The sequence below is a fragment of the Natrix helvetica genome (genome assembly GCF_964273705.1).
Source record: "Natrix helvetica genome assembly, chromosome: 4".
NCBI lineage: Eukaryota > Metazoa > Chordata > Lepidosauria > Squamata > Natricidae > Natrix > Natrix helvetica.
Window position 1 is genome coordinate 38,488,081 of NC_138550.1, and position 23,857 is coordinate 38,511,937.

General features: G+C 36.6%; 2 protein-coding genes across 8 annotated transcripts in view; one reads left to right on the forward strand and one right to left on the reverse strand.

The window, feature by feature from the left end:
- The window catches only part of ARL13B (ARF like GTPase 13B), a 48,239-nt gene that overhangs the window by 14,996 nt on the left and 9,386 nt on the right, over positions 1 to 23,857 (forward strand). For all 6 annotated transcript variants that reach the window (XM_081952058.1, XM_081952055.1, XM_081952054.1 and 3 more), the window contains 5 exons: positions 11,160 to 11,265; positions 13,744 to 13,946; positions 17,037 to 17,151; positions 22,288 to 22,543; positions 23,144 to 23,260. In XM_081952058.1, the coding sequence (XP_081808184.1) occupies positions 11,160 to 11,265; positions 13,744 to 13,946; positions 17,037 to 17,151; positions 22,288 to 22,543; positions 23,144 to 23,260 (797 nt within the window). The remainder of the gene's footprint in view (positions 1 to 11,159; positions 11,266 to 13,743; positions 13,947 to 17,036; positions 17,152 to 22,287; positions 22,544 to 23,143; positions 23,261 to 23,857) is intronic.
- STX19 (syntaxin 19) lies at positions 613 to 8,993 on the reverse strand. Of its 2 annotated transcripts, none has more exons than XM_081952061.1 (2): positions 8,692 to 8,993; positions 613 to 3,792 (listed from the first exon to the last, which is right to left on the reverse strand). In XM_081952061.1, the coding sequence occupies exon 2, from the start codon at positions 3,787 to 3,789 to the stop codon at positions 2,905 to 2,907; it is 885 nt and encodes a 294-aa protein (XP_081808187.1). In that variant the 5' UTR covers positions 3,790 to 3,792; positions 8,692 to 8,993; the 3' UTR covers positions 613 to 2,904. The 2 variants fall into 2 exon arrangements, with proteins under 2 accessions (XP_081808187.1, XP_081808186.1); XM_081952060.1 differs by having other exon boundaries at positions 613 to 3,845; positions 8,692 to 8,988.

Consider the following 23,857-nt stretch of genomic DNA (forward strand, 5'->3'; position numbering starts at 1 on the left):
TATTTAGCTCTCATCATGAGAGCTAAATAGCTCGAAATGGATCTATACTAGTCTCCCTTTATTTTATCAGCACAAATACAACACAAATATAAAAAGGCAACATTAAAAATAAAAATATGGGTTTCTGCCTGGATGGTTTTCTGTGATGAGCCGAAAGGACAGAAAGAGGGAGGAGTGAGCTCCCTCCCATATTAGGTCATACCAGGGGTTGTAACACAAACACATACTTATTTCCCTGGCTCAGCTGATAAAGGAGGAGAAGCCTGTGGCATAGTGGCTAAAACTCTTGCCTAGTGTATAATACAGCCCAGGTTCGAATCCCAGTAAGGGTATGGCTAGCTGATGAGAGCTAAATAGCTCGAAATGGATCTATACTAGTCTCCCTTTATTTTATCAGCACAAATACAACATATATATATATATATATATATATATATATATATATATATATATATATATATATATATATATATATATATATATATATATATATATATATATATATATATATATATATATATATAGTATATAATATATATAATAAAAGCAGAATATCTATATATATTCTATATATAATATAGCATATATATATATATGCTTTTTATACTGGTGATACGTTGGCAGCTTATGTAGCAAGCAATAATGGCCTTCAGAAAAAACAATATTTTATACATATTTATACAAACTAAATATTTATTTGTGAAATATGATTGACAACCAAGAGCAAAAGTGACTGATAGCATGAAAGTTAACTTCCTTACAAAAGAGAACTTCTTGAATACAGATAGTCTTCAAGTTATAGCTGTAACAAAATTTAACTATGTTAAATGAACTGCCTCAAGTAATGACCAGCCATGAAACTTAAAAAAATATCATCTCTTAAAGTTGTGCAACAAAATGGAGGACACTGTGTCTTTGCAAGATTTAGCTGTCCACATGACTGCCTATAGAAGAAAGTCTATAATCTAGCTTTTAACTCCTACCTGAGCTCTATAGCTCAGAATGACAGCTAAAGCTTGCAAGGACCCAGCATTATCCATTTCGTTGCACAAATTTTGGAGATGACTTTTTTTCAGTTCAATAGAGAAAGATTTTCTTTCCTTAGTCACTTCGTTCTTCTATTCTTCAGATGGAGTCAAGGTTAGAATTTTAAAAGGGGTAGAGATTGGAGAGTAGAGAGAACATTTAGTGGTGAGGGAAGAACAGCAAGTCAATCCCTTCCAGCTTTTTCTGTTTTTATTTTGAAGAAATGTGGCTCTCTTGGGGAGAGAGGGAAGCAAGGGAAAGGTTTGGGGAATCTTGTCCTGAAGCTGCCTTTCAGGCAAAGGTCAGCTTTCAAAACCAAGCAAGAGGCAGCCTTCTGCTGGCCAGCTGTTTCGGGCGGGGGGGGGGGGCAGCTGACTGACAAAGCTCTGAAAGCAGCCACCAAGGAATTGGTGATTGCTTCCAAGAGGCATGGGGAGCAGGCCGAAGTGTAGGAGGTCCCATTGGAACTGGATGTGGGGGAAGAGATGTGGGGGCAGCTTCAGCATCCCTGTGGCCTGTCATAAGGGCAAATGACCACAGTGGCACTGTGATAACTTCGAAACAAGGTCATATATAGTTTTGGAGTGTGAGTCATAACTATGAACTATTGTTAAATGGCCTGTCATTTCCCAAGACTACTTATAATTAAGCCTAATTTTCTCTTCTCTTAATACATCCTATTAACACACTTATTGGTTTGTTTTGGGGATATTTGTATGCTTGCCCAGATTATTCTGTTGTGACTTACTTAGAGACAAAGTATATTTTCCAAACTGAATAATTTTTTTTTTTTATAATGACATGACTATTCGTGCAAGACTTTTGGTTTCTGCTTAATTTTTATAATGAATAGCTGGTATTCAAGCAGTATAATATCATTAATACAAGGAAATGATTATTTCTTAAAAGGTCCTTTTCAATATTACCATAATAAAATATATTTTAAATATTTTGAGACTTTCAATAATGGAAAAACTGCAAGGAAGGGTTTTTAAAAGTAAAAGAATCTTGAGTTTGCTGAAACCTATTGCATACATAAAGACAGAGAGAGATTAGTGTATGACATACATAGCCAGGGATCTACAATGCTTTTTACCATAGCCATTACAGCACCATGGTCTCATGATCACCATAGGGTGGTAAGGAACTGGGCTCACAATTATGATGTCACAGGGATCTATAGTCATGTGATTGCCATTTATGATATTTCACGGCAGGTTCTGACAAGCAAAATGTATGGGGAATGCAGCAGGGAAGGTAGCAAGTCACTTGGGTAAGCCACCCTGCACATGTGCAGCCTTTGCCATTACCCCCTCATCCTCCTGCTGATTTGTAGGCTACACTGACCTTCCTAAGCCCTGCCCAACCTGCCCCAACTAACATGTAGCATGCATTGAACCCCCACTGTGCGTCCCTCAATTCATGCTCAGCTTATGCTGGATCTCTCAAGACATCTCCAGCTTCTCCCAGCCTCTCATAGCATTCCTGCATAGGCCTCCCAAGCTCTCTCATGACTTCCCCCCTTGGGACTCTCACCACTTCCTGTTTAATGACCTGCATGTTTTGGGGTTATGATTGCAACTGAAATTGCCATCGCTAAGTGACGTAGTCACAGTACGTAGCCCTTTATGACTGCAGGAAAATTTTAGAGCCTGCCTAAAGTAAGAGGGATCTTACTGGAGTGACTTGCAATCTTCTCTGCCAGCTTTCTCATTGACATTGCTTGTGGGAAACCAGCAAGGAAGGTCACAAATGTGATCACATGACATATAATTGTGAGCCACATATCCAGGTGCCTGCTTGGATTGTAAACATACGACCTCAGGGGTACTGAGAGGGCTGGATCAGCTCTTCAGTTTTAATTGCCCAGAGGACAAATCATTTGCAACAGGAGCAGCACCAACAGCACAGTGCTTTGCATGGGTTCTTTTTTCGATATTTAGCTGCCAGCCTGAACTTTTCTTTTGACATTTGGACATAATCCTGAGTGTTAATGATTTCCATTTCAATGCTGTTGATCATTTCACCTTGTTCGTCTATCAGAAGTGAGATTTGAAAAAAAAGGCCTTTTAAGTCTTTCACTTGATTTTCCAGACTGACCAGTTCTCGGTGCCTTTGTTCAATCTCAGATAACTGAGTTTTAGTAATCTTGACCTCTGTGAGCAGATTTTCATTGAAGATTTCCCATTTCCCTTGTTCAACCATATTATTTAGTTCTTCCTCTGATACTTCTTTTCCTGCCACTTCCAACTGACGCATAATGAAATCCTTACATTTTTCTTGTTTGGTTGTTATGGCATTATTGTACATAATCATTATATTTTGGAAACGATGGAATAGGACTGCACGCTGGGAATTGAGGACTCTTCTAAGGGCAGATGATGAGCTGTGTTCTTTTTCTTCCTTCTTCACTATTTTTGAAAGATCATCCAAGCCTTTATTAATGTGCTCTGCTTGAGCTTTAATTGCTTTTGTATTGCTGCATTCTTTTTTAAGCACACTGAATCTTCTCATGGAAGCCATTAAACTTTTCTGCTGCCGACTAAACTTTTGAACATCCATTGCCAAACGATTAATGTCATTATGAAGTTGCTGTATTTCATGCAAATACCTTTCAGTTATGGGCTCCTTTTCAAAAATAACAGCTGCTTGTTCAAATTCTCCTTGTTCCTCTCTAATAATTGCATTAACAACAGGATTGTTCTCTTCTAATAATTGCAGTTCCTTTGCTCTCAGTTTAAGCTCTTGAAGGCGGTCTTTCATCTTCTGTTGAATATATTAAGGTTCAGAAGTATTAAACCCAAGGCAGCAGTCTATACCTAAGAATTAAAATCACTTTCATTAGCATTTATTAATCCACAATCATATTAGATCATAGCAGAAAATGTTATAAAGAAAAGTTGCAGAAATTTGCCACATAGTGTAACAAACAATTTCTTGTAGACTCTTTGTATCCATTTTAGAAAGCTGTTTCGAAAGCTTTCTAAAATGGATACAAAGTTTTCAGAAACTGAAATACACACTGTTTTTCACATCTTACTATTGGTATATTCTTTCCTGCATTTTATCCATTTTTGGCAAATTAAAATGATCAACATATAAGCTAGTATTTTAATACACATATATGAGGTTGACAGAGTTTTTCAGAATGGGTCAGTGGGCTCCAAATCTTTTAACAACCAGTTCTCTGCTAGGTGGGCATGGCTGGGGGTCACATGACTAAGTGGGCACGGCCAACTCTACATCACTTGTGTGGGTAGTACCTGTATGGGACAGGCATGGTTGGAGAGGGAATCCAGGGGTCTCGTGGGGGGGGGGAGAGGAAAGAAAGATTTTGCATATGCGTATGTATGAGTGTGTGTGTGTGTGTGCGAGAGAGAGAGAGAGAGAGACTGCGTTAAGCTAGACTGGGAAAGCTGTCTGCAAGAGGAAGAGATGCTGTAAGCTGTTTTTTAGGCTGTTTTCAAGCATTTGGGGGGCTGATTTTAGCCTGAAAATGGCCTGTTTTATGGGCATTTTTCGGGTTATTTTCAAGCCGATTTTCAGGCTGATTTTACCCTTGAAGCTCCCATTTTTTTAAAAAAAAATCCTGTGCTATTTCATGCTAGCAAAAAAGTAAGTACTCTTACTTATTTTAAAGGGACTATTTATTTTTAATTCTATAGTTGAGTGATGGCGAACCTTTTTTTTACGGCGTGCCAGAATTGCATGCACGCTCGCTACTGCACCCCCCGCATGCTCACTCAATTCCCCACCCAACTGCGCATGTGCACATCACACACACACACCGCATGCACCCACTCCCCCACGCTCCGGCGGCTTTCCTGAAGCCTGGGGAGGGCAAAAATGGCCTCCCCCGCCCTCCTAGATGCCCTCTGGAAGCCAGAAACAGATCATTTCTGAACTTCCAGTTGGCCCTTTGGGGCCGTTTCCTGGCCTCTCCAGCCTCCGGAGGCTTTCCTGAAGCCATTTCCGGCTTCTGGAGGGCCTCCGGGAGGCTGTGGGAGGCCATTTTTGCTTCAGGAGATGGTGGTTGTGAGCCTCGGGGCTCCTGGGCAGCAAATGTGCACAGGGCGCTGGGCTGGTTCCAGTTGCAAAATGTCAGAAAATTCCCCATTTGCAAGGCGGCTCCCAAAGAGAATGAAGCGGGCGTCGACGCTTCTTCCAAAAGCCGAGGGCCCGGCTCCTCTTCCTTCCTTGGCTGTTGGAAGAGCGCTGTGCCCATTTCATTCTCTTTGGGAGCCACCATGCTTGCTGCAGTGCGAGACGAGCGTTGCCAGGGAGAAATCAGCAGGAGGGGAGAAGAACACAAACTTCTGCTAGGGATGCCTTCTCCTCCCTGTCTCCCTGATCTCTCCCCAGCAGCCCTTGCCTCACGCTGCAGCAAAGTGTGTGCGTGTGTGTAATGGGGACTGGCTGAGACCGATCAGCTGAGAGGCTGGCAAAGAAGCGGCTCTCGGAGGAAGAAGGCAGAGATGCTGGCTGGCATTCGCTTCCCTTTTTGCTGCCACCGCCCTGGCAGGACGGAGCATTACTGCCCCTTCCCTGCTGGTTGCAGCCCAGGCCCAGCCTGCACTGTTTAGCTGAAAGTGACGAAGGAGCAAGCCGCAATGAGCAGTAAGGGAAATGAGTGCCGGCCACTATCCCTGCCTTCTTCCTCCGATAGCCGCAGCAGTGGGGAAGACTGGTAGATCAGAAATGTATAAATAATTTGGACCAAAAATTACCTTGGGTTTTGAATGACATATTGGGGTCTGAATGCCAAAACAGTAAGGACAGAAAATGTAGGTGGGGGACACACACACACACACACACACACACAGAAAATTTAATTTAAAACTCTTCCATCATTGTTGTTTACTGTCACATTAAATTAGAACTTATTTATAATTTAATCTGCTTTTCATGTAAAAAATATCAATACAATTTTGCAGCAACTTCTAAGAAACACTGATGTCCAGAGCTGAAGCTTTGGAGTATCTCATATTGCCCTCTTCTCTAAAAAAAAAAGAGAGAAATATCCAAGGATGTTCTGCCTGACTTAGCCCAAATATTGTTCTTTCCACAACTTTTTATTTGGAAAATCCTTGTTGATATTTATTGCAAATACTATGTATGATCCTAATGATACAAGGTGGAGGTAATTAAAGTTAACACTCCCAGAGAAAGACAGCATGGTTAAGAAATTATATACAATGGCTTGTAATGAAACTAGAACAATCTAGATCAATCCGCAACAACAAACCTGAGTTTTAAGTACTGCATCACTATTGTATCAACATAGATCTGTGACCTATGTATGTTAATGCTACTGGGAGTAAGAAAGTAAGAGTCCTTCAAAAAGTAAAATTGTAATTGATATTTGTTGAGCAATATTAAAAATACTGTCTGTGAATTCTCCAACCAATGCCAGGGTTGGAGGGGTCTATTTCTGTAAATATTTTGTCTGCTGTTACTGATGACTTTATGCTGTAAATTCGAAAGGCAAATGCCATATTTCTCCATTACAGGTAATCCTCGACTTACAGCCCACAATTGAGAACAACATTTATTTTGCTATTTTTGTTAAGTGAGTTTTGACCCATTTTATGCCTTTCTTGCCACACGGTTGCTAAGTGAATCATTGCAGTTGTTAAGTTAGTAATACGGCGTCCATGTTGACTTTGCTTGTCAGAAGGTCACAAAAGGTGATCCCATGATCCTGAGACACTGAAAGTGTCATAAATATGAACCAGTTGGCAAACACCTGAGTTTTGATCACATGACATAAACATAAACCAGTTGGCAAACATCTGAGTTTTGATCACTGCAACAGGCATAGGTGTGAAAAACAGTCATAAGTCACTTTTTTCAGTGCCAGTGGAACTCAGCGGTCACTAAATTAACTGTTATAAGTCGAGGACTGCCTGTACATAATTAACGTTACAATATCTTGGATAGCACTGCCGCAGACACCTCAGCAATTGAGTAAACCATTCATGATGAGAAACTTACCCAGCATTTCAGAAGCAAAGGGAAGTAATATTTTCTGGTTGAAAGTACTCCAAAAAAAGTTAAGCTGCGTTAATTGCAGTGTTTATGCAAAATTATTTTTTCCAAACTACATTCTAGGGAAATCTAAAATTATTTACAGCATCTCCATTCACCTACTCTTCAATGAAAAAAAAAGCAGAAATATGACATTAGAAACAACTTGTTTCCTGCCATTTCTTGTGATAAATGCTGTTGGGAAAATACTATTATGCAAACTTTAGAGCAATAACTGTAAATTCTTCAGGCTAAATTTATTTTATGGATTCTCCCTTCTCTTCTATTTTAACTATTCAGGTAAAGCCAAAGAGAGATCATTTGTAACTACAATTTATTTTTATCCTGCCTTTATTATTTCTTATAAATATCTCAAGGTGGGGAACATACATAATATTCTTTAATTGCCCTATTTTTTCAACAGCAACAACCCTGTGAGGTGGGTTGGGCAGAGAAAGAGTGACTGGCCCAAGGTCACCTAGCTGGCTTTCATGCCTATGACAGAACTAGAACTCAAAATCTTCTGGTTTCTATGCTAGCACCCTCAACCGTTACATCAAACTGGGTCAAATGTGACTTATCTAAATAAGAGTGATACTCTAAATAGTATAATTCCTAAATAATATACCAAGGTTCTTTGCAAGGCTTGATAGGATTCACAACTGAATCTAAAGGAGCTGTCTAAAATCAAAAGTTTTAAACTCATGTAGATTAACACAAACATCAAAGTGCAACAATAAACGTGTTATTAATCTCTTTGTGCTGCCTTGGATGAATCAAATACCAAAATAATTCACAACCAATTTTAAAAATTACAGGGGTAATAATGTATTGCACTATATTTAGGTAGCAGCATGCTGATGAAAATATACCTTAACAGAAGAAGTAATAATAATATTACTTCTTCAATAAATTTTGTTCAAATATACATAATTCAGAATTATGGAGGTCCTAACATAAATTTGCATGTTAACACTATTAGAATCTGTTGTAGCTGAACTGAACGGCTGAGTTTCTATATTCAGTATTTTCATGCACAACAGATGATGTCATTGCTAGTAAATGTACACATACACTTCCCTTTTCATAATTCCTGAAATAAAAATGCTGAAGTTCCTCAACTGCCTGTTTAGACGTTGTCTTAGTAAAGGATTTTTTGTTTCTTTAATTCATTTTCAAACACGTGTAATAAACATATTATCATTCCCAAATCAAAACGTGATTTATACACACACACACACACACAAACACACACACACAATTGTTCACTTAGTGTTTTGTGTGATTTTGTTAACCTCACAACAAGATTTCTCTGTGGTCTATAAGAGTGTCAGTCAATCCATTGTCCAGACTACAAACTCTATTCTGCCTTTATTTTTCAGTAACCCAGTTTTAAAAAGGAAAATTTGTGCGAAGGAAGAATGTATTTCCTGGCATGCTTTCAAAAGAAATTACATTTAATGCATTAAATACTTTTTAACAAATTAGCATTTCTGTATTAAAGCGATATATTTCTTCAAACGTGTACAACAGAAATAAACTCGCATTTAGCAGAGGACAAACATTATTTTACACACATTAAATATTACATATTTTTAATTAAGATTATTTGGCATATGATAAACAAAGTACACTTACCTTCTTCCTTTTAAAAACCCTGTTTTTCAGTATCGTTTTGTACTTAAGGATATGAGACTTGCATTATCCATGTATGCAGGCTTAATAGATCTGGAATGTGATTCCCGTTTTAAAAGTTTCTGCTTGCTTAATCTCTCTAGAACTTAATTACTTAGGAAGTGTGTCTTGAAAAACCATGGATCGAGAGAGTCTTAGTTGGTTATATTCCCTGTAGTAGAAAAGCATGTTAGTTACTTTACTCCTAGAGAATCTGGTTCTGCCTGTTAGAGATACTGTATAACCTTTCTTCCAAGGCGGGTCATTTTATTCTAATGAGCCAATACCAGGAAGTGTTTCACCTAACTCTCCTTACTGTAATTTCTAGCTTGCAGTGAAAATATCTGTTGCTTAATACTAGTGCTTTCCTAAAAATTAAGTCCCTGAACATCAAATACTTAATAATGAAAACTAGGAAAACATTGAGAAAGGGGAAAATGTATTACCAAAAGTTTGCTTATGTTTTAGTAATGTTTTATTAGTAGTTGTTAACTTCCACTTAGCTTTGTATTTTTATTCTTTTGCAAGTTTGGTGTAAACTATCAAAGCGTAAGCAATTTTAAAAAAGGGTTTTTTAATGAAAGGAATATATTGTTAACAGAGAAAAAACTTCTTTGAAATTATTGCTGAGAATTGAAGAGAATTATGGATTTGCTTAAATGGTCTACGTGCAAACTGTGTTTTACCCATTTTGCTATCTGCTTGTTTTACCCATTTTGCTATCTTTTTGTATTGTCAAATTATTACTATATAGCTGAACCAATGGTGAGTTTCCATTTTTTTACTACCTGTTCGCTCGTGCGTGCGCATGTGACGCTCCTGTGCATGCGCAGAAGCGTCCGGGTGGGTGGGCGAAGCCTCCCGCCGCCGCCACTACCGGTTTGCCTGATCTGGGCCGAACCGGCAAAAACTCATCTCTGAGCTGAACCAATGCATAACAAATTGAATGCTGTGATGATGCGGTACAACACATCATTTTATTCATTCATTCAATATATAAAGTGGTGGTGGAGGAGAAGAGCAATTCTTATATGGTGTTGAACTCCATATATTAATTCCATTATTGAATCATTATTAAAATTAATGAAAGCATTGAAGATAGTGGATTGTACTAAAGTAGAACACATCTAAGTTTCTCTGTCTCTCTGTCTTTCTCTCTGTCTTTGTCTCTCTTTCTCTTTCTCTCTCCCTCCCTCCCACCTCTTTGACATTAAGCTCTATGAATCATCTGGACTTGTACTCTCAGCCCAATACACTTCATAGAGTAATTATGCAGATAAGCTGGGGAAGAACAGTGCATACTATACTTATCTCCTTTGTGTGATTCTGGTATAACAGTTGCCCGATGCCAAAATAGGTAAATTTGCAAACTTACATTTAGGGAAAATTTACAGAGAAGCTGCTTCTCTTCTTTTGTATATGTATCTCTAAGTATAATTTCACTTTTCTTATGCAATGCTTCTTGGTGGTATTCTACATCATGATATTCTCCATTTGTAATCCAACATATTTGGAAAAAGCACTGAGCTGAGTAAGGCTACTTTAGAGAAACTTAACAAAATAAGTGAAGTACAAGGAGAGCACTTTCTTTTTACTAAGCATGCTCTTGGTTCCAGATCAAAGGTTTTAATGCAGTTTTTGTCAGTACTATTTATCTAGGCATTTTCAACCTACAAGTGGGAAGAATGTTTGCCTAAATGTGCTGGTTTGTAGTTCATTCCTAAGAAATGGGAATACTTTTCTGAACTTTTGAGTAACTTTGCTATGACTAAAACAGTCGTTTACGGTTTTTCTTTTGAATTTAACTTTTGATATCAAAATATTTTACTCTGACATAGTTATGTTATGCAGAAAGATATACAGTACACAAACACTTCTACCACAATCCTAAGGGTATTTTTTTTGAAGTGAACCCAGTCAAATGTTCTCCCATAAAAAGCTCATAAGGTTGCTTTCTTACAACATAACCTTGTAAGCCTATTGTCATCCATCAGAGTCAGACTTAGGCATTTCCACATAAAAGACTTTCCAATATGACTTCCCACATATATTTGTTTTTCAAAGGATTATTCTAAAAAGGGCAGCATTTTCAGGAGCTATAGATTCTAGAAAGTATAATAGGAAAATAAAGCTTTAAGTGCCTTCTACAGAAAATTATTTGAGTTCAGTTCACCCAGGATGGGTTCGATCAAGATATAGGCTTTCTGACATTTTAAGATTAATGAGAAAATAAATTAACCATTTGTATTTATTCCACTGAGAAGAAACTGTTAATAAATAGGCAACAGCAATATTTATGTTTGGCTATAGAACAATGTTTTGTGTCTTTCCTATTATTTGTATAGATTCTGCTTATCCATATTGATTTGCATTGATTTTTGACCATAGTAAGTAGCATTACCATATTTTTATTTGATCTTTTTTCCCCTTAGATTAGCAAATAAACAAGACAAAGAAGGTGCCTTGGCAGAAGCAGATGTGATTGAATATTTATCTCTTGAAAAGCTTGTCAATGAGCACAAATGCCTGTGTCAGATTGTAAGTGCATTTTAAATAAGATTAATTTCCTTAGACATGTTTCTTGGCAGAATTTTGAAATAAAATTATGCAATTCTATCACTTTATTTTTCTCTATATCATATGCCTCTTTATGTCTGATTAGTGACGGGCCATGAGAAAGATGATTTGGTTGCTTATTACCTGGATGATAAGCACATTTCGGAATGTCATTTCTCAGAGAAGTGCTTAATGGAATATCAGTCTCCATAATATCAGTTTATTTTTTTTGAAAGCATTTAATTTCCTGATGAAGCATAATATTCAGGTACTACTATCTGTATTGTTGGTTCTAAACTGAGAAGGCTAATCAGTTCAGCCTTTTTGAAATTGTCTGATCTGTTATGGAACCACAACTTTCTATAAGTTATCAAAAAACTGCATGAAAATATCCATATAGTCACCAGGAGCTATGATTGATTTGAAAGACCATAACAACAACAGCAACAACATGCTATGGAAATACAGGCTTCTGTTAACGGTTATATTTTCTACAATTCACTAATACAGGTAGTCCTTGACTTTGACCACAATTGAGCCCAACATTTATGTTGTTAAGTGAGAAATTTGTTAAGTGGGCTTTGGCCCATTTTACGACTTTTCTTGCCACATTTGTCAAGTGAATCACTGCAGTTGTTAAATTACTAACATCATTGTTAAGTGAATTTGGTTTTCCCATTGACTTTGCTTGTCAGAAGGTCACAAAAGATAATCACATGACCCCAGGATACTGCAACCATCATAAATATGAAGCAGTTGTCAAGCATCTGAATTTTGATCACATGACCATGGGGATGCTGCAACAGTCATAGATGGTCATAAGTCACTTTTTTCAGTGCCATTGTAACTTCAAACAGTCAATAAATGAACTGTTGTAAATAGAGGACTACCTGTACAATGAAGACATCATACATTGATGGGAAGGAAGATTGTTTTTGACTGGCATGCCAATATTCTCCATACAAATTTTTCCTTCCCTATATGAATGTTTCCTATAAGCATCGAATGTCATTTCACTTGTGTTGAAATTATAGGTGTAGGGCTGTCAGGCACAACTGAATTTAACAGTGCAAGGCCTCCCAAATATCCCTTGAACCTATGATTGGTTTCTCTGAAGCTCTCCTATCCATAGGGTATTCTTGAAAGATGCAGATGTTGATTATACTATCTTGTCAGTAGTGGTATATAGGATTGATAGAATACAGTTATATTAATTGTTTTGTTTTTCATATTACATTAATAATTTTAAGCTGGCGTTTCTGAAAAGGGAGCAGGCTTTCTGTAAATAGAGCAGTGTGTAAATTGAACATGAGCTGCTTCAACAGTTGAAATAGATAATATTTGAATGAATGCATGCATGAATAATTAAAAAATAAATTACATATTGTGGTTATTTTCAAAGTTTGTTTTATTACAGAATTGGGATTTGCAGATACATTCAGTTTAATAAATGATATTGTAATTTGTTCTTGTTTCAGTTTATTTATGTAACTTACAATATTCATTTCAGTTTTAAATATATGTTTTATTCACTTAGATTAATATTAAAACTGAGTTATAATGGCAGAAAGAATACTGCTAAAAACCAAGGAAGAATCAGAATGCTCAAGAATACATTTAATATACTTTCTGTTTTTTATTATTGTAAAGTACCAATGTTGCACTTTTGTTGAATCTGGAAGTAATGAAACAAAATAGACAAATCTTTTTTATATCTATCTATTATCTATCTATCATCTATCTATCATCTATCTATCATCTATCTATCTATCTATCTATCTATCTATCTATCTATCTATCTATCTATCTATCTCTATATCTATCTATCTATCTATCTATCTATCTATATATCTATATATATATCTATATATCTATATATTTATCATCTATCTAGGGAGAGAGAGAGAAGATATATATGTGTGTGGATAGAGAGACTTATGGGGATAAAAAGTAGATACTCTACCTAGTTTAATGGATACAGGGTGCTAAATATCTGCAGAAGTAGGCCAAGGAATAGAATGAAATAACCAAAAGGAAGATATTACATTATTGTAGAAATGAAGTAGAACAGGATAACAAAGGTTTCAGAGACAGACTACTGCAGAGTGTAATGTTTTGTGGCAGAATATTTGTTTCATTCTTGGGAAATAAAATGTTGACTTCTTAAAAAGTTAGAATTTTGAAGACAAGAAATTATTGTGGGAATTCATTGGGAGCAGCAACAGTTTTTGAAAAGTAATTTCCAGAGCATATAGACAAACCTGAATCTATATCCCTCTGGAAAGCTGTGCATTAAGAGGTGAGATGGAATAATTGGATGGATCAAAATATGAACAAGTTATCATTGACAAATATGCTGCACAGTCATTTTCAGAAATTGGCAGTGGGTCCATAACTTATTGTTCAATTTCATATTGCTATAACAATATGAGGTAGTGCTGATTTTTCCGTTGGTTATAGGAGCCTTGTTCTGCTATTGTGGGCTATGGAAGAAAAATCGACAAATCGATAAAGAAAGGTTTACTTTGGCTATTACACACTATAGCAAAAGATTTTGAATCCTTACATGAAAGAATTCAGAAAGACATCACAGAACAAAAAGTCATTGAAGAGCAAGAGAAAAGAGAGCGAGCAGAAAGAGTGAAGAAGATAAGGAAAGAAAGGTAGGTAGAGTAACTCATTCATGTATGTGAAACATTTTATAGTACGTTACAAATTGGATTTCATGGTACTGTACAGCAAAGACCAGAATATGTAGATCTAACATGTAATACACTCAGTAATTTTGTTTTCATATCAGACATGATACGACATAGTCAAAGATGTTAATAGTGATAATCTAAGAATGATATTTCCAATCTGACCATTGTTTATTCAAGACAAGCAAAAAGATCCAGAACCATATTGGTGCTCATCATATTTGTTGAATTCTAAGGCAGTTTTGTCCTTGGGCTAGAAATTATGGGCTTTAACACCATACTTGGTGTCTGGTTGGGGAAAGTTAATTTAGATGCTCTGAAGGATTTGCAAAAGTGGGTACTACTTCAGACTGGTGGAACAGAAAAAATGCATTTTCCCTATAGTATAACTACTGTACTTTATTAGTATTTTCTCATTTTATGCTAACTTTGGGCAATGTGTCCCAGATTCTGAGAGAGTCATAGTATCAGTGTTCCAAATAGGATCCAAAATTAAATCAGAGTCCAAGGCAAAGTATTGCTCAAAGTTCCAATTTATTAAGAGAGCCATGTTGGCACATCTGGGGGAAACCTGAATCTGAGCTTCCTAGTTTTTCCCCACCCAGTTGAAAGTTCACGCTCTTGCCCCCACACCCACAAGTCCATCACATGGTCCAATCTTCCACTGCCATGCAGGCAGTTCCACCCATCCAGTTCCGGTCAGGTGCAGAGGTGTAGAGACAAAGGATGATCTTGGATTCTAGAAAGGAATTTTATTTTGGTTACATAGCATTTTACTCCATACCACGCCTCCTCCCGTTTTCCCATAATAGAAACAGCATAGTAGAATAATAGAAAGTGTGGCAGGCCAAAGATCCAAAAAGGAATATGGCTGCAGGCCTGACACCTACATGCAGAATTTATCATGATTTGATATTATATTTGAATTATAGCCAAAAAAGAAAGCAACTTATCATCTATACCAGTGATGCGAAACTTTTTGGCACAGAGTGCCCAAACCAGAAGGCGTGCATGTGCATCTGTGCGTGTGCGCCAAAGCGCCGGAAACCCGAAGACCAGCTGGCCAGCACCCATGCATGTATCGGAAATCCAACGACCAGCTGGCTGAGCTGGGGGGACAGAGCACGTGCCCACAGGGAGGGCTCTGCGTTTCACCTCTGCTACGTGTGCCATAGGTTCACCATCATGGATGTCTACGTTCAACTTCTGATGGAAACAGTGTTTGTTTTTAACAATTTAATACACGTATTAACTTGCTCATTGAATATGGATTTAAAAAAAAAAAAAAACTAGGTCTGCCACTTCTAACAAGAAGGAAAACGTAATACTTTTTTCTGGCCAGTGGGTGGAACTCTTTAGCTTTGCTTTTATGAGGAAGTAGTAACTTTATTTATGCTCTATGTTAAAAACCAAGAATAACCAATAAAATATAAAACATGAAAATTGGGATGTACGTATAATTGGAGAGGCTGCAAAAGAAGTATGAAATTATGTAGATGACTCTAGCATCTGACATCAACGATTTACTCTGACAAAACAGGTTGATCTTTAAAAGGCAGAATGAGTGGCATTAGGGTCAGGCTGATATGGACCAGGCCAAGCTAGGGATACCTTAGCAGCTCCTCTCTTTCCAACAAACATGGGCAACTGTGGTGATAATCTTGAGCTTTCACAGACACTCTGGTAATAGCAATGACAGACAGACCTGACAACAGTCAGCACCATCAGCAGTTCTCTGACAGTTAGGATACATAGAGGCTGGTAAAAGCACGGAAGTGCTCAAATCTCCCAGCTGCAGACCAAGACTAAGTATAACAAATCTGCCCATTGCTAGAATGGTGATAAGAGAACCAAATGTCACAATTTTCAGTATGTGAGAAGACACATATTCCATAACACAGGAATAAGTAGGACATGAATCATAACAATGGTTTTCAATTCTAACCAAACAAGAACAGATAAAATGGCTTAAAATCTCAGAATTCAAAATTGGACAAGTTTTATCATTCAGATAAATGGAATCTGATAAGGATTTCTTAGTGACTCTTCACTATGTTTAAGTTTTCTTTTAGCTAACTAGAAAAATAGTGAGATATGCTTTTAGCCAGTATACCAATGTATGATGGAAATGTATCTTATTCCTGAAAAAAATATTCACTAACTTACAATAATACAATACAATAGTAGAGTTGGAAGGGACCTTGGAGGTCTTCTAGTCCAACCCCCTGCCTAGGCAGGAAACCCTATACCGTTTCAGACAAATAGCTATCCAACATCTTCTTAAAAACTTCCAGTGTTGGGGCATTCACAACTTCTGGAGGCAAGCTGTTCCACTGATTAATTGTTCTCACTGTCAGGAAATTTCTCCTCAGTTCTAAGTTGCTTCTCTCCTTGATTAGTTTCCACCCATTGCTTCTTGTTCTACCCTCAGGTGCTTTGGAGAATAGTTTGACTCCCTCTTCTTTGTGGCAACCTCTGAGATATTGGAACAATGCTATCATGTCTCCCCTAGTCCTTCTTTCTCTTAAGCTAAACATACCCAGTTCCTGCAACCGTTCTTCAACAATTTAAAATCTATAGTCATTTAATTATTTATTTTACCAAATATTTAGAATTGATAATTCCTTGGCATTTCCATCTTTTCAGTTATACAGAAATTCATATAATAATTTTTTAAAATATACAAATTTTGGTCAAACTTAATCAGGCAAATAAAGCATATTTTTATTATCTTGGTATAGGAAATCTGGTTGGTTTATAACCATTTATTTCTATTGGATTCAGTTTTGATTTTAACCCTTTGCTTTAAGGGCAGAACAGAATATATATTTCAGTAAATTTTGAAAGCTAAGTTATTCTAATAGAAGAATTGTAAACAATGTTTCACGTTGAGTGTCTTCAGGTCAGTTCTTTCAACTTCATATCCACCTTTTACAAGTTCATCAATAATTATTGCATTTTGGTGTAACACATATGAACTGTTTTAAAAATTTGTAATAGTCTAAGAATTTTTAATTTTAGTTGATTCAAAATATCTTCTTAAAAAACCACCAGAGAACAAAAAGAGAGAGAAGAAAATGAACCGGAAGGAAGGAGCATTTTGGATGAAGACAATTCTGAGCTTGTAACTGGAAACCCGTTTGAGCCCATATCAACTATAATCACTAAGGTATTGGAGCAATCACCCATGGAAAATATTTGTGACAAATCAATTCATTGTTCATGAGTGCTTTAGTATTGTATTTTTTGAAACAAATTCAAATTCTTTTATATTTGGCCCTTTTTTCCTTTTCTTTGTGCTATCTGGTTATTTCTTTGTTTTCTATTTTTCTTGTTCCTCTTATTTTTGTTATTAATAACTATGTTTTCTTCCCTACTAGCCCCTTTTGCTTGATTGATAACTAATTATGATGTATTGGGAAATTTGAACCCATTGCTATATAACAGAGTATTTTTGATATAAGTCTCTATCAAAATTTCTTTTGAGATTCTTCTTATCTGACTACCAAAGTAATTTGTATTTTTCCAAAACACAGAAGAATTTGTGTTCCTGTTCTGGGGATGCATCATGTAAGATAAGGCTGTGCTAATGTTAGGTTGCTACTTATATCAAGAAGACCAGAGGGACTTACTTCAGTCCTATGTTAGGGCTATTCCTTCTACCTTTGATAGGTCATTGAGATTAAGAGCCATGAAACTTTTCTAAGCTTCTCTTAGGCAGGTTCAGGCCATTAACTTTGTCAGAAGTATAATTGTTTTCTATTTCAATAATAGCTTTCTGTTATCTTTTCTAATACTGGCCTCCTCTAATTGTTTTCTCTGTAAGTTTTTAAGCTTCCTTTTATTTTGGCTTCCTGTTTCCACAGCTTTTTTTCAACAACGACCTACTTTCTCTATGCTTCCTTAATTCTGTAAGTGGAGAAAAAATGTTCAGCTTCTCTGAAAATTAGGTGGTATTTTTTATCTGGTTTGGATAGGATTGGTAAGAACTATTCTAACACTACATATTGAATATACATATATAATAACCATGTTTTGTAACATTGCATCAGTGTAAGGTCACTTTTGTTTTAGTTTAGCCTGTTATAGTTGTGTAAGTTGTTTGGACCTTTCCTGTAAAACTGGATTCTAACCCAGTTGCCAGTTCCTGCTTGGGCTTTATAAATGTTGTTCTCTATCATATATTCAAAAAACTTATCTATATTTTTTTCTTTTGTTAATTCTGGGATTTTAATATTTTGAGACCTTTATTATGAGATGGGGAAGGAGATCTTATGAGGAAGAAGATCTTATTCACATTCCTAGAGTAGTTATAGCCATAATTATTGCTACTATTATTTCTTTCAGTTACCCCAAATGAATCCTTCTTTCTGATTAGTCTTGCTCTAGTCCAGTGGTGGGCAACCTTTTTTTTCAACTGAGCCAAATCTCGCCAAAACCACGATTGAAATTTATTTTGAGAGCCACACTTTTAAAACCGAAAATACATAGGATGGTACACTGTTTTTAGTTTCAATAAACTCTGGCATTTGAAGCACGCAAGTCTTAAAGCTGTCAAGTTACAAGATCCTTACATCCCTAACCCTTTAGGAAAAAACCCCCAAGGGGTCTTCAAACCTGACAGCTTGAAGACTTATGGACTTCAACTCCCAGAATTCTGAGAATTGAAGTCCACCAAGGGCATCAATCATATTAGCCCAGGGATCTGCAAAATTGGCTCTTAAGACTGGTGGACTTCAACTCCCAGAATTCTGAGAATTGAAGTCCACCAGTCTTAAAACAGCAACTTTGCAGACCTCTGTGTTAGCCCAAAGCCTGGCGCTGGGCGGGCCTTGCTCCCCCATTGGTGGAGCCCCAGGAAGCGAGGAGGGAGAAAAAGAGACGGAGGCAAGGAGCTTCTCCCCCCCCCCCGCACAAATCTTATCAGGGAGCCGGCAGGCAGTAGCAAATTAGCTGATCATGCGGCGTGATTGGCTAATTTGCTACTGCCCGCTCGGCTCCCCGGTTAGATTTTTGCTGGGAGGGGGCGGGGGGGAAGCTCCTTAGCCTGTGTTTCTTTTTCTGCCTCCTCGCTTCTCGTCCCCGCCCGACTTCAGGATCCTCCCTAATCATTGTGGGTCGAAAAGAAAAAAGGGAAAGAGGCGCTTGTTTTGAAGTGCCCGAGAGGAGGGAGGGGAGCGGGCGCTTCAAAACAAGCACCCCTTTCCCTTTTTTCTTTTCGATCCACAATGATTAGGGAGGATAATAATCCGGCACACAGAAGAGCCGCATTAAAATGTGTAAAGAGCCGCTTGTGGCTCGCGAGCCGCGGCTTGCCGACCACTGCTCTAGTCTATCTTGTCTGTTTCTATCCAGTGTCTGTCCTATTCTTAAGAGGTCCTTAAATACTCCCCCTCCCAAGAACTTTATTGCTCCCATAAGAGGAAAATTCTCACCATTCTCAATGCCTTCCATATTTTCAGTGGTTTCTTATTTCTGTGCTGCTACCAGATATGAACAGATGTGTTTGGTCCCAAATACTATTAAGGCAAGATTGACTACTTAACTAATTTTTATAGTGGCAAGACCAATTTTTAAAATTTATTTCATCAATTTACTTTTCTTTTACATTAACTGCTGCCTGCTATATCTGTACCCATTTCTGTCTTTTCCTAAGGATCCCTTGCCTGGAGACAAAAGACCCAAAAAACAAAAATTCTTTCAAAGTTCTCCTAGGATTTGGTACCTTATTTGCTTTTCTACTCTGTTACAGCTCTTGAGCTGTTATTCCCGTAAGGATTCCTTCATCCCTGCCATCCAGTTGTTTAACAACAAGGTCACTCCAAATCCTTTTTTCTAGATTCTACTTGCTATTGCTGATATTTCCTACTGCACATATCGATTTCTTTGCTGACCTCTTCTTTCAATGTGTCTCTTGATGTCTTGGATCTCTTAATTCTTTGCCGACATGAATAACACCTCCAACTGCTTATAAGGAAATACAAGCAGAACTTCTTTTTCTGCCAATTTGTCCCAGATAATGGCAATCAGTTTCCTAAATATTGTTAGTAGTCAATAAAGCAAATAAATAAATAAACTGTAAGATAGCATCAATGAATCAATATTCACAAAAGATTTGCATTAAATTTGGTACTCTTTTATTTATGAAAGAATGCCAGACTTTAGGAAAAATGTCTGTTGATTTTTTTGCAAGTTGTGCAAGTTGACTTTAGGGGGAAAAAACCTAAGTGAAATAAGTCATTATTGCTAATTCATGCTGGATAATTGAGAAAGCCAAAGAATTTTAAAAACACCAACACCCATAAGTATATTTTCCATTTGATTATAGAAAGGCTTTTGATTGTATTGATCACTTCAAGCCATGGAATGTGTTTATAAAAATAGGAACAATGGAACATTTTATTTTCCTGATGCAAAATTTATTAAAAGGGACAGAAAGCTACATGACAAAGCAGATTGGTTCCAGGCTATCAAAGGCATGTATGCTTTTCCCTTTTAATAAATCAGTGTATATGCAGAGTATGTTAAGGCAAACTGGATTTGAAGAATATGAGTGTTTTTAAAACTGACTGAAGAAACATCAATAATCTATGCAATGCTGATGGCACTATTCTGAAATATAATATATAATAATTAAACTATGAACAGTAAAGGAGTCAATATTCAAGAAATATGCCATAGCCTAACACTTGGTAGAGTAGCATCAAAAGCCTTGGAAAATCTATTTAGATGCCAGGATCTGCTTATAATACAACACTCAGAATGGGGCAGGCATTGGTTGTTGTTTTTTTCTTGTGTCATTGTGTTAAAGTTGGACTTCAAAAAAAAATCAGAAGAGAAAGTATTGCTGCTTTTCAACATTAATATTGGGGTAGATTTCTTACAACATAATGGATAGCCATGAAACCAAACAAATGGATCATAGAATAGAAGAGTTGCTCATTTAAAGCAAAAATGTTCAGACTCAAATTATAATACTTTGGCCAGTTCAAGCAGATGAGCTACTTCTCTGGAGATGTATATAACGCTGGAAACGGTGAAAGCAAATAGAAGAGGACAGCCAGCAGTAAGGTGATTGAACTCCATTTCAGCAGTATGGGCAGAACATGGTTGAAAGACCTTAAGGATCAGATTGTAGATAGTTCTCTTGGAGAAAATCTATTTACGTCATTGTGAAGAGTCACTACAAACTTGATGACACATAATCAGTCAAAGGATAGCAATTTTGAGAGATGCCAAGTTTTATAATTGGTCTCTTTTTAATTAATTTCTTGTAAAAAATAGAATATGAAAAAAGCTGCCATGGTATCAGAATCAGTATAAGTAATTAAAGGCTTAGTATTCTTCACATGGGAAAAAAGATTTACTTAATATTTTAAATCCATTATCCATAGCAATATGTCAATAAAATTGCATAGAAATCCATAGGCTCATATAAAGAACTGAACTAAGGCCATTGAGAATATTTGCACAGTAAAATTTCAAATACCTGAAATTCAAAACAATTAAATGTGAAATTATATAAGCAGTTTTCTTAGAAGAGCTGAATATTAGAGGTTCCATTATATGAAATTTAAGATTATTTTATATTATTGATGATTTGTTATCCAGTAGGAAAGGCTAGTATAAAGACATAAATATACCATATTTATGACGCACCTAAATTTACAGGAGGAAAACAAGAAAAAAAGTTTTTGGCCTCCGAACACTCTGCAGTACTCCACACAGCCCATTTTTGCCAAAAAAAGGTGCCCGTTTTTAGGCTCCCGAGCCCTTCAGGCATCACATTTTTGCCCTCCCCAGCCCCCAGAAACACTCTGCAGGCCAAAAACATTTTTGGCAAAAATGGGGTGTGCAGAGCACTACAGAGTGCTTCTGGGGGTCTGGGAGGGTGAAAACATGACGTGTGGAGCTCTTGGACCCCCGAAACACCCATATTCGGTCTATAAGATGCATCTCAATTTTCACCCACTTTTTTTGGGGGGGGGAAGGTGTGTCTTATACTCTGAAAAATGCAGTAGAACTTAAGCTTGCCATGATTTTTGTGTGTGTATGTGTGTTTGTTGCACTGGTCTGCAAAGTTATTGTGGAAAACATCTTAAGAATCTGAAAGTGCAGTTATAAAAAGTCTTGATTTAGTGCCTGGTCTAAATCCATAATAATGTATAAAAACAGTTTTGTAAATTTAATATTTGAAATGTATTTCAATAATTCTTTTAAAGTTTCCTCTGATTTGTTGTTTACATTCAACTAACACTTGATATGCTGCTGTAATAAATGGAATTTTCTTCTGGTATTTTGTTAGAATGAAAAGAAAATTGAAAAAGAGAAGAAAAGGCAAAGGGAAGAGAATGAAAAGATTGCTATTGCCATGAAACCTAAAACAAATCAGGAGATAATAGATGTTCAGAGTCTGAACAGTGAACAATCCAACGAACAGAGACTGATAGAAAACTATAAATCTGCAATAACACAACAAATAGAACACGAAGATGAGAATGACCAGCAGATCTCAGAAAGTCTTGACTCTGGTGATAATGCCACTTTGAATCCAGGAACAGGTAGACTGATAAAGATTTATAAATGCTGTGTTACCAGCCAATTTCTCTTAGAGCTTCGCATACACTCCTTCTGATTTCTCAGAATAATTTAGTAAGAACTGATGAATTGCCTTTTTATTTACTCTGGGAAAAAACAACAGAAAACTATTTAGTATTCTTTCACATTTTTTGATTCAAAGAATCTTGAGTGAGAAAAACTCATCTTATTTAATTTTTACTGAGGTTTGCAGAGGTTAAAATACCTCATACGATTCCGGTTAGCTTTTCAAAAGTTTATTTCAACATTTGAACTTGGAGAGAGAGAGAGAGGAGAATATAGCTGCTAGGCAACCTTTTTAAAAAAGACTAGGTAAACATAATGAGCTGTCAAGCAATTGATATATTTTTTTTATTAAGTGACAAACTTAAATTCCAGGAGTCTATCATGAATATATAGACTTAACTGAACATTAAATAATTAAGTAAGAACTGTGTGCTTATTGCCAAATAAATTTGTGGTATGCTTTGATTAAAATCTGTCTTTATGTATGCACAGATGTTTTCTAATTGCAGTTCAAATTCTTTATGTAACATCAATGGTTTTATTTATATTTGATTTAGAAAATGGTAAAAAGAAAGCAAAGAAACTAAAATTAAAAAGAAACCATCGAGTTGAACCAGTCAATACAGAAGAAATTGTTTCCCCACTTCCTACTCCAATTGCAACTCATACACCAGGTGAGCACAATGTGTATCAGTGTTTAAAAGGTAAGGTCTTGAACACATGAATTACACAACTTCACATGAAGTATTTAAAAAGAAAAGATATGTAGAGTAAGTATATGGCACTGGTAACTATTGTGATGAAATGCCTAGCAGATCTTGGTAACATAAAAAAGGCAGTGAGAGAACTAAGGAGAGATAAGGTTAATGTAGAAGAAAGTCCAGAGGAAAAGAAAAGCATGAGAAAGAGATTTAGAGTAACACTTCCTTAATTATGTGGGGGAAAGTTATTTTTATGGGTCATAATTCTGTTATATTGCCTAATTCACAATAAAGATATTTGCAGATTATGGCTCACAAACTCATAAAACAAGAACTATTTGAATTTCTGGAAATAAATATATTGCTAATAGAGTAGTAATACAGATTCTTGAAAGCTTACTAATTAATTCTCCCACTTAACATACATTGTTAAGGCAGCTTTACTCTGAGTCTCTTTCTCATGCTTTCCTCTATTCCCGGGACTCTTATCTCTTAGAAATGACACTGTTTATTCTCTGCTTTGTTCTGATATACCCTTGTGCTCCCAAGGTCTGTTAAATATTCCATCCC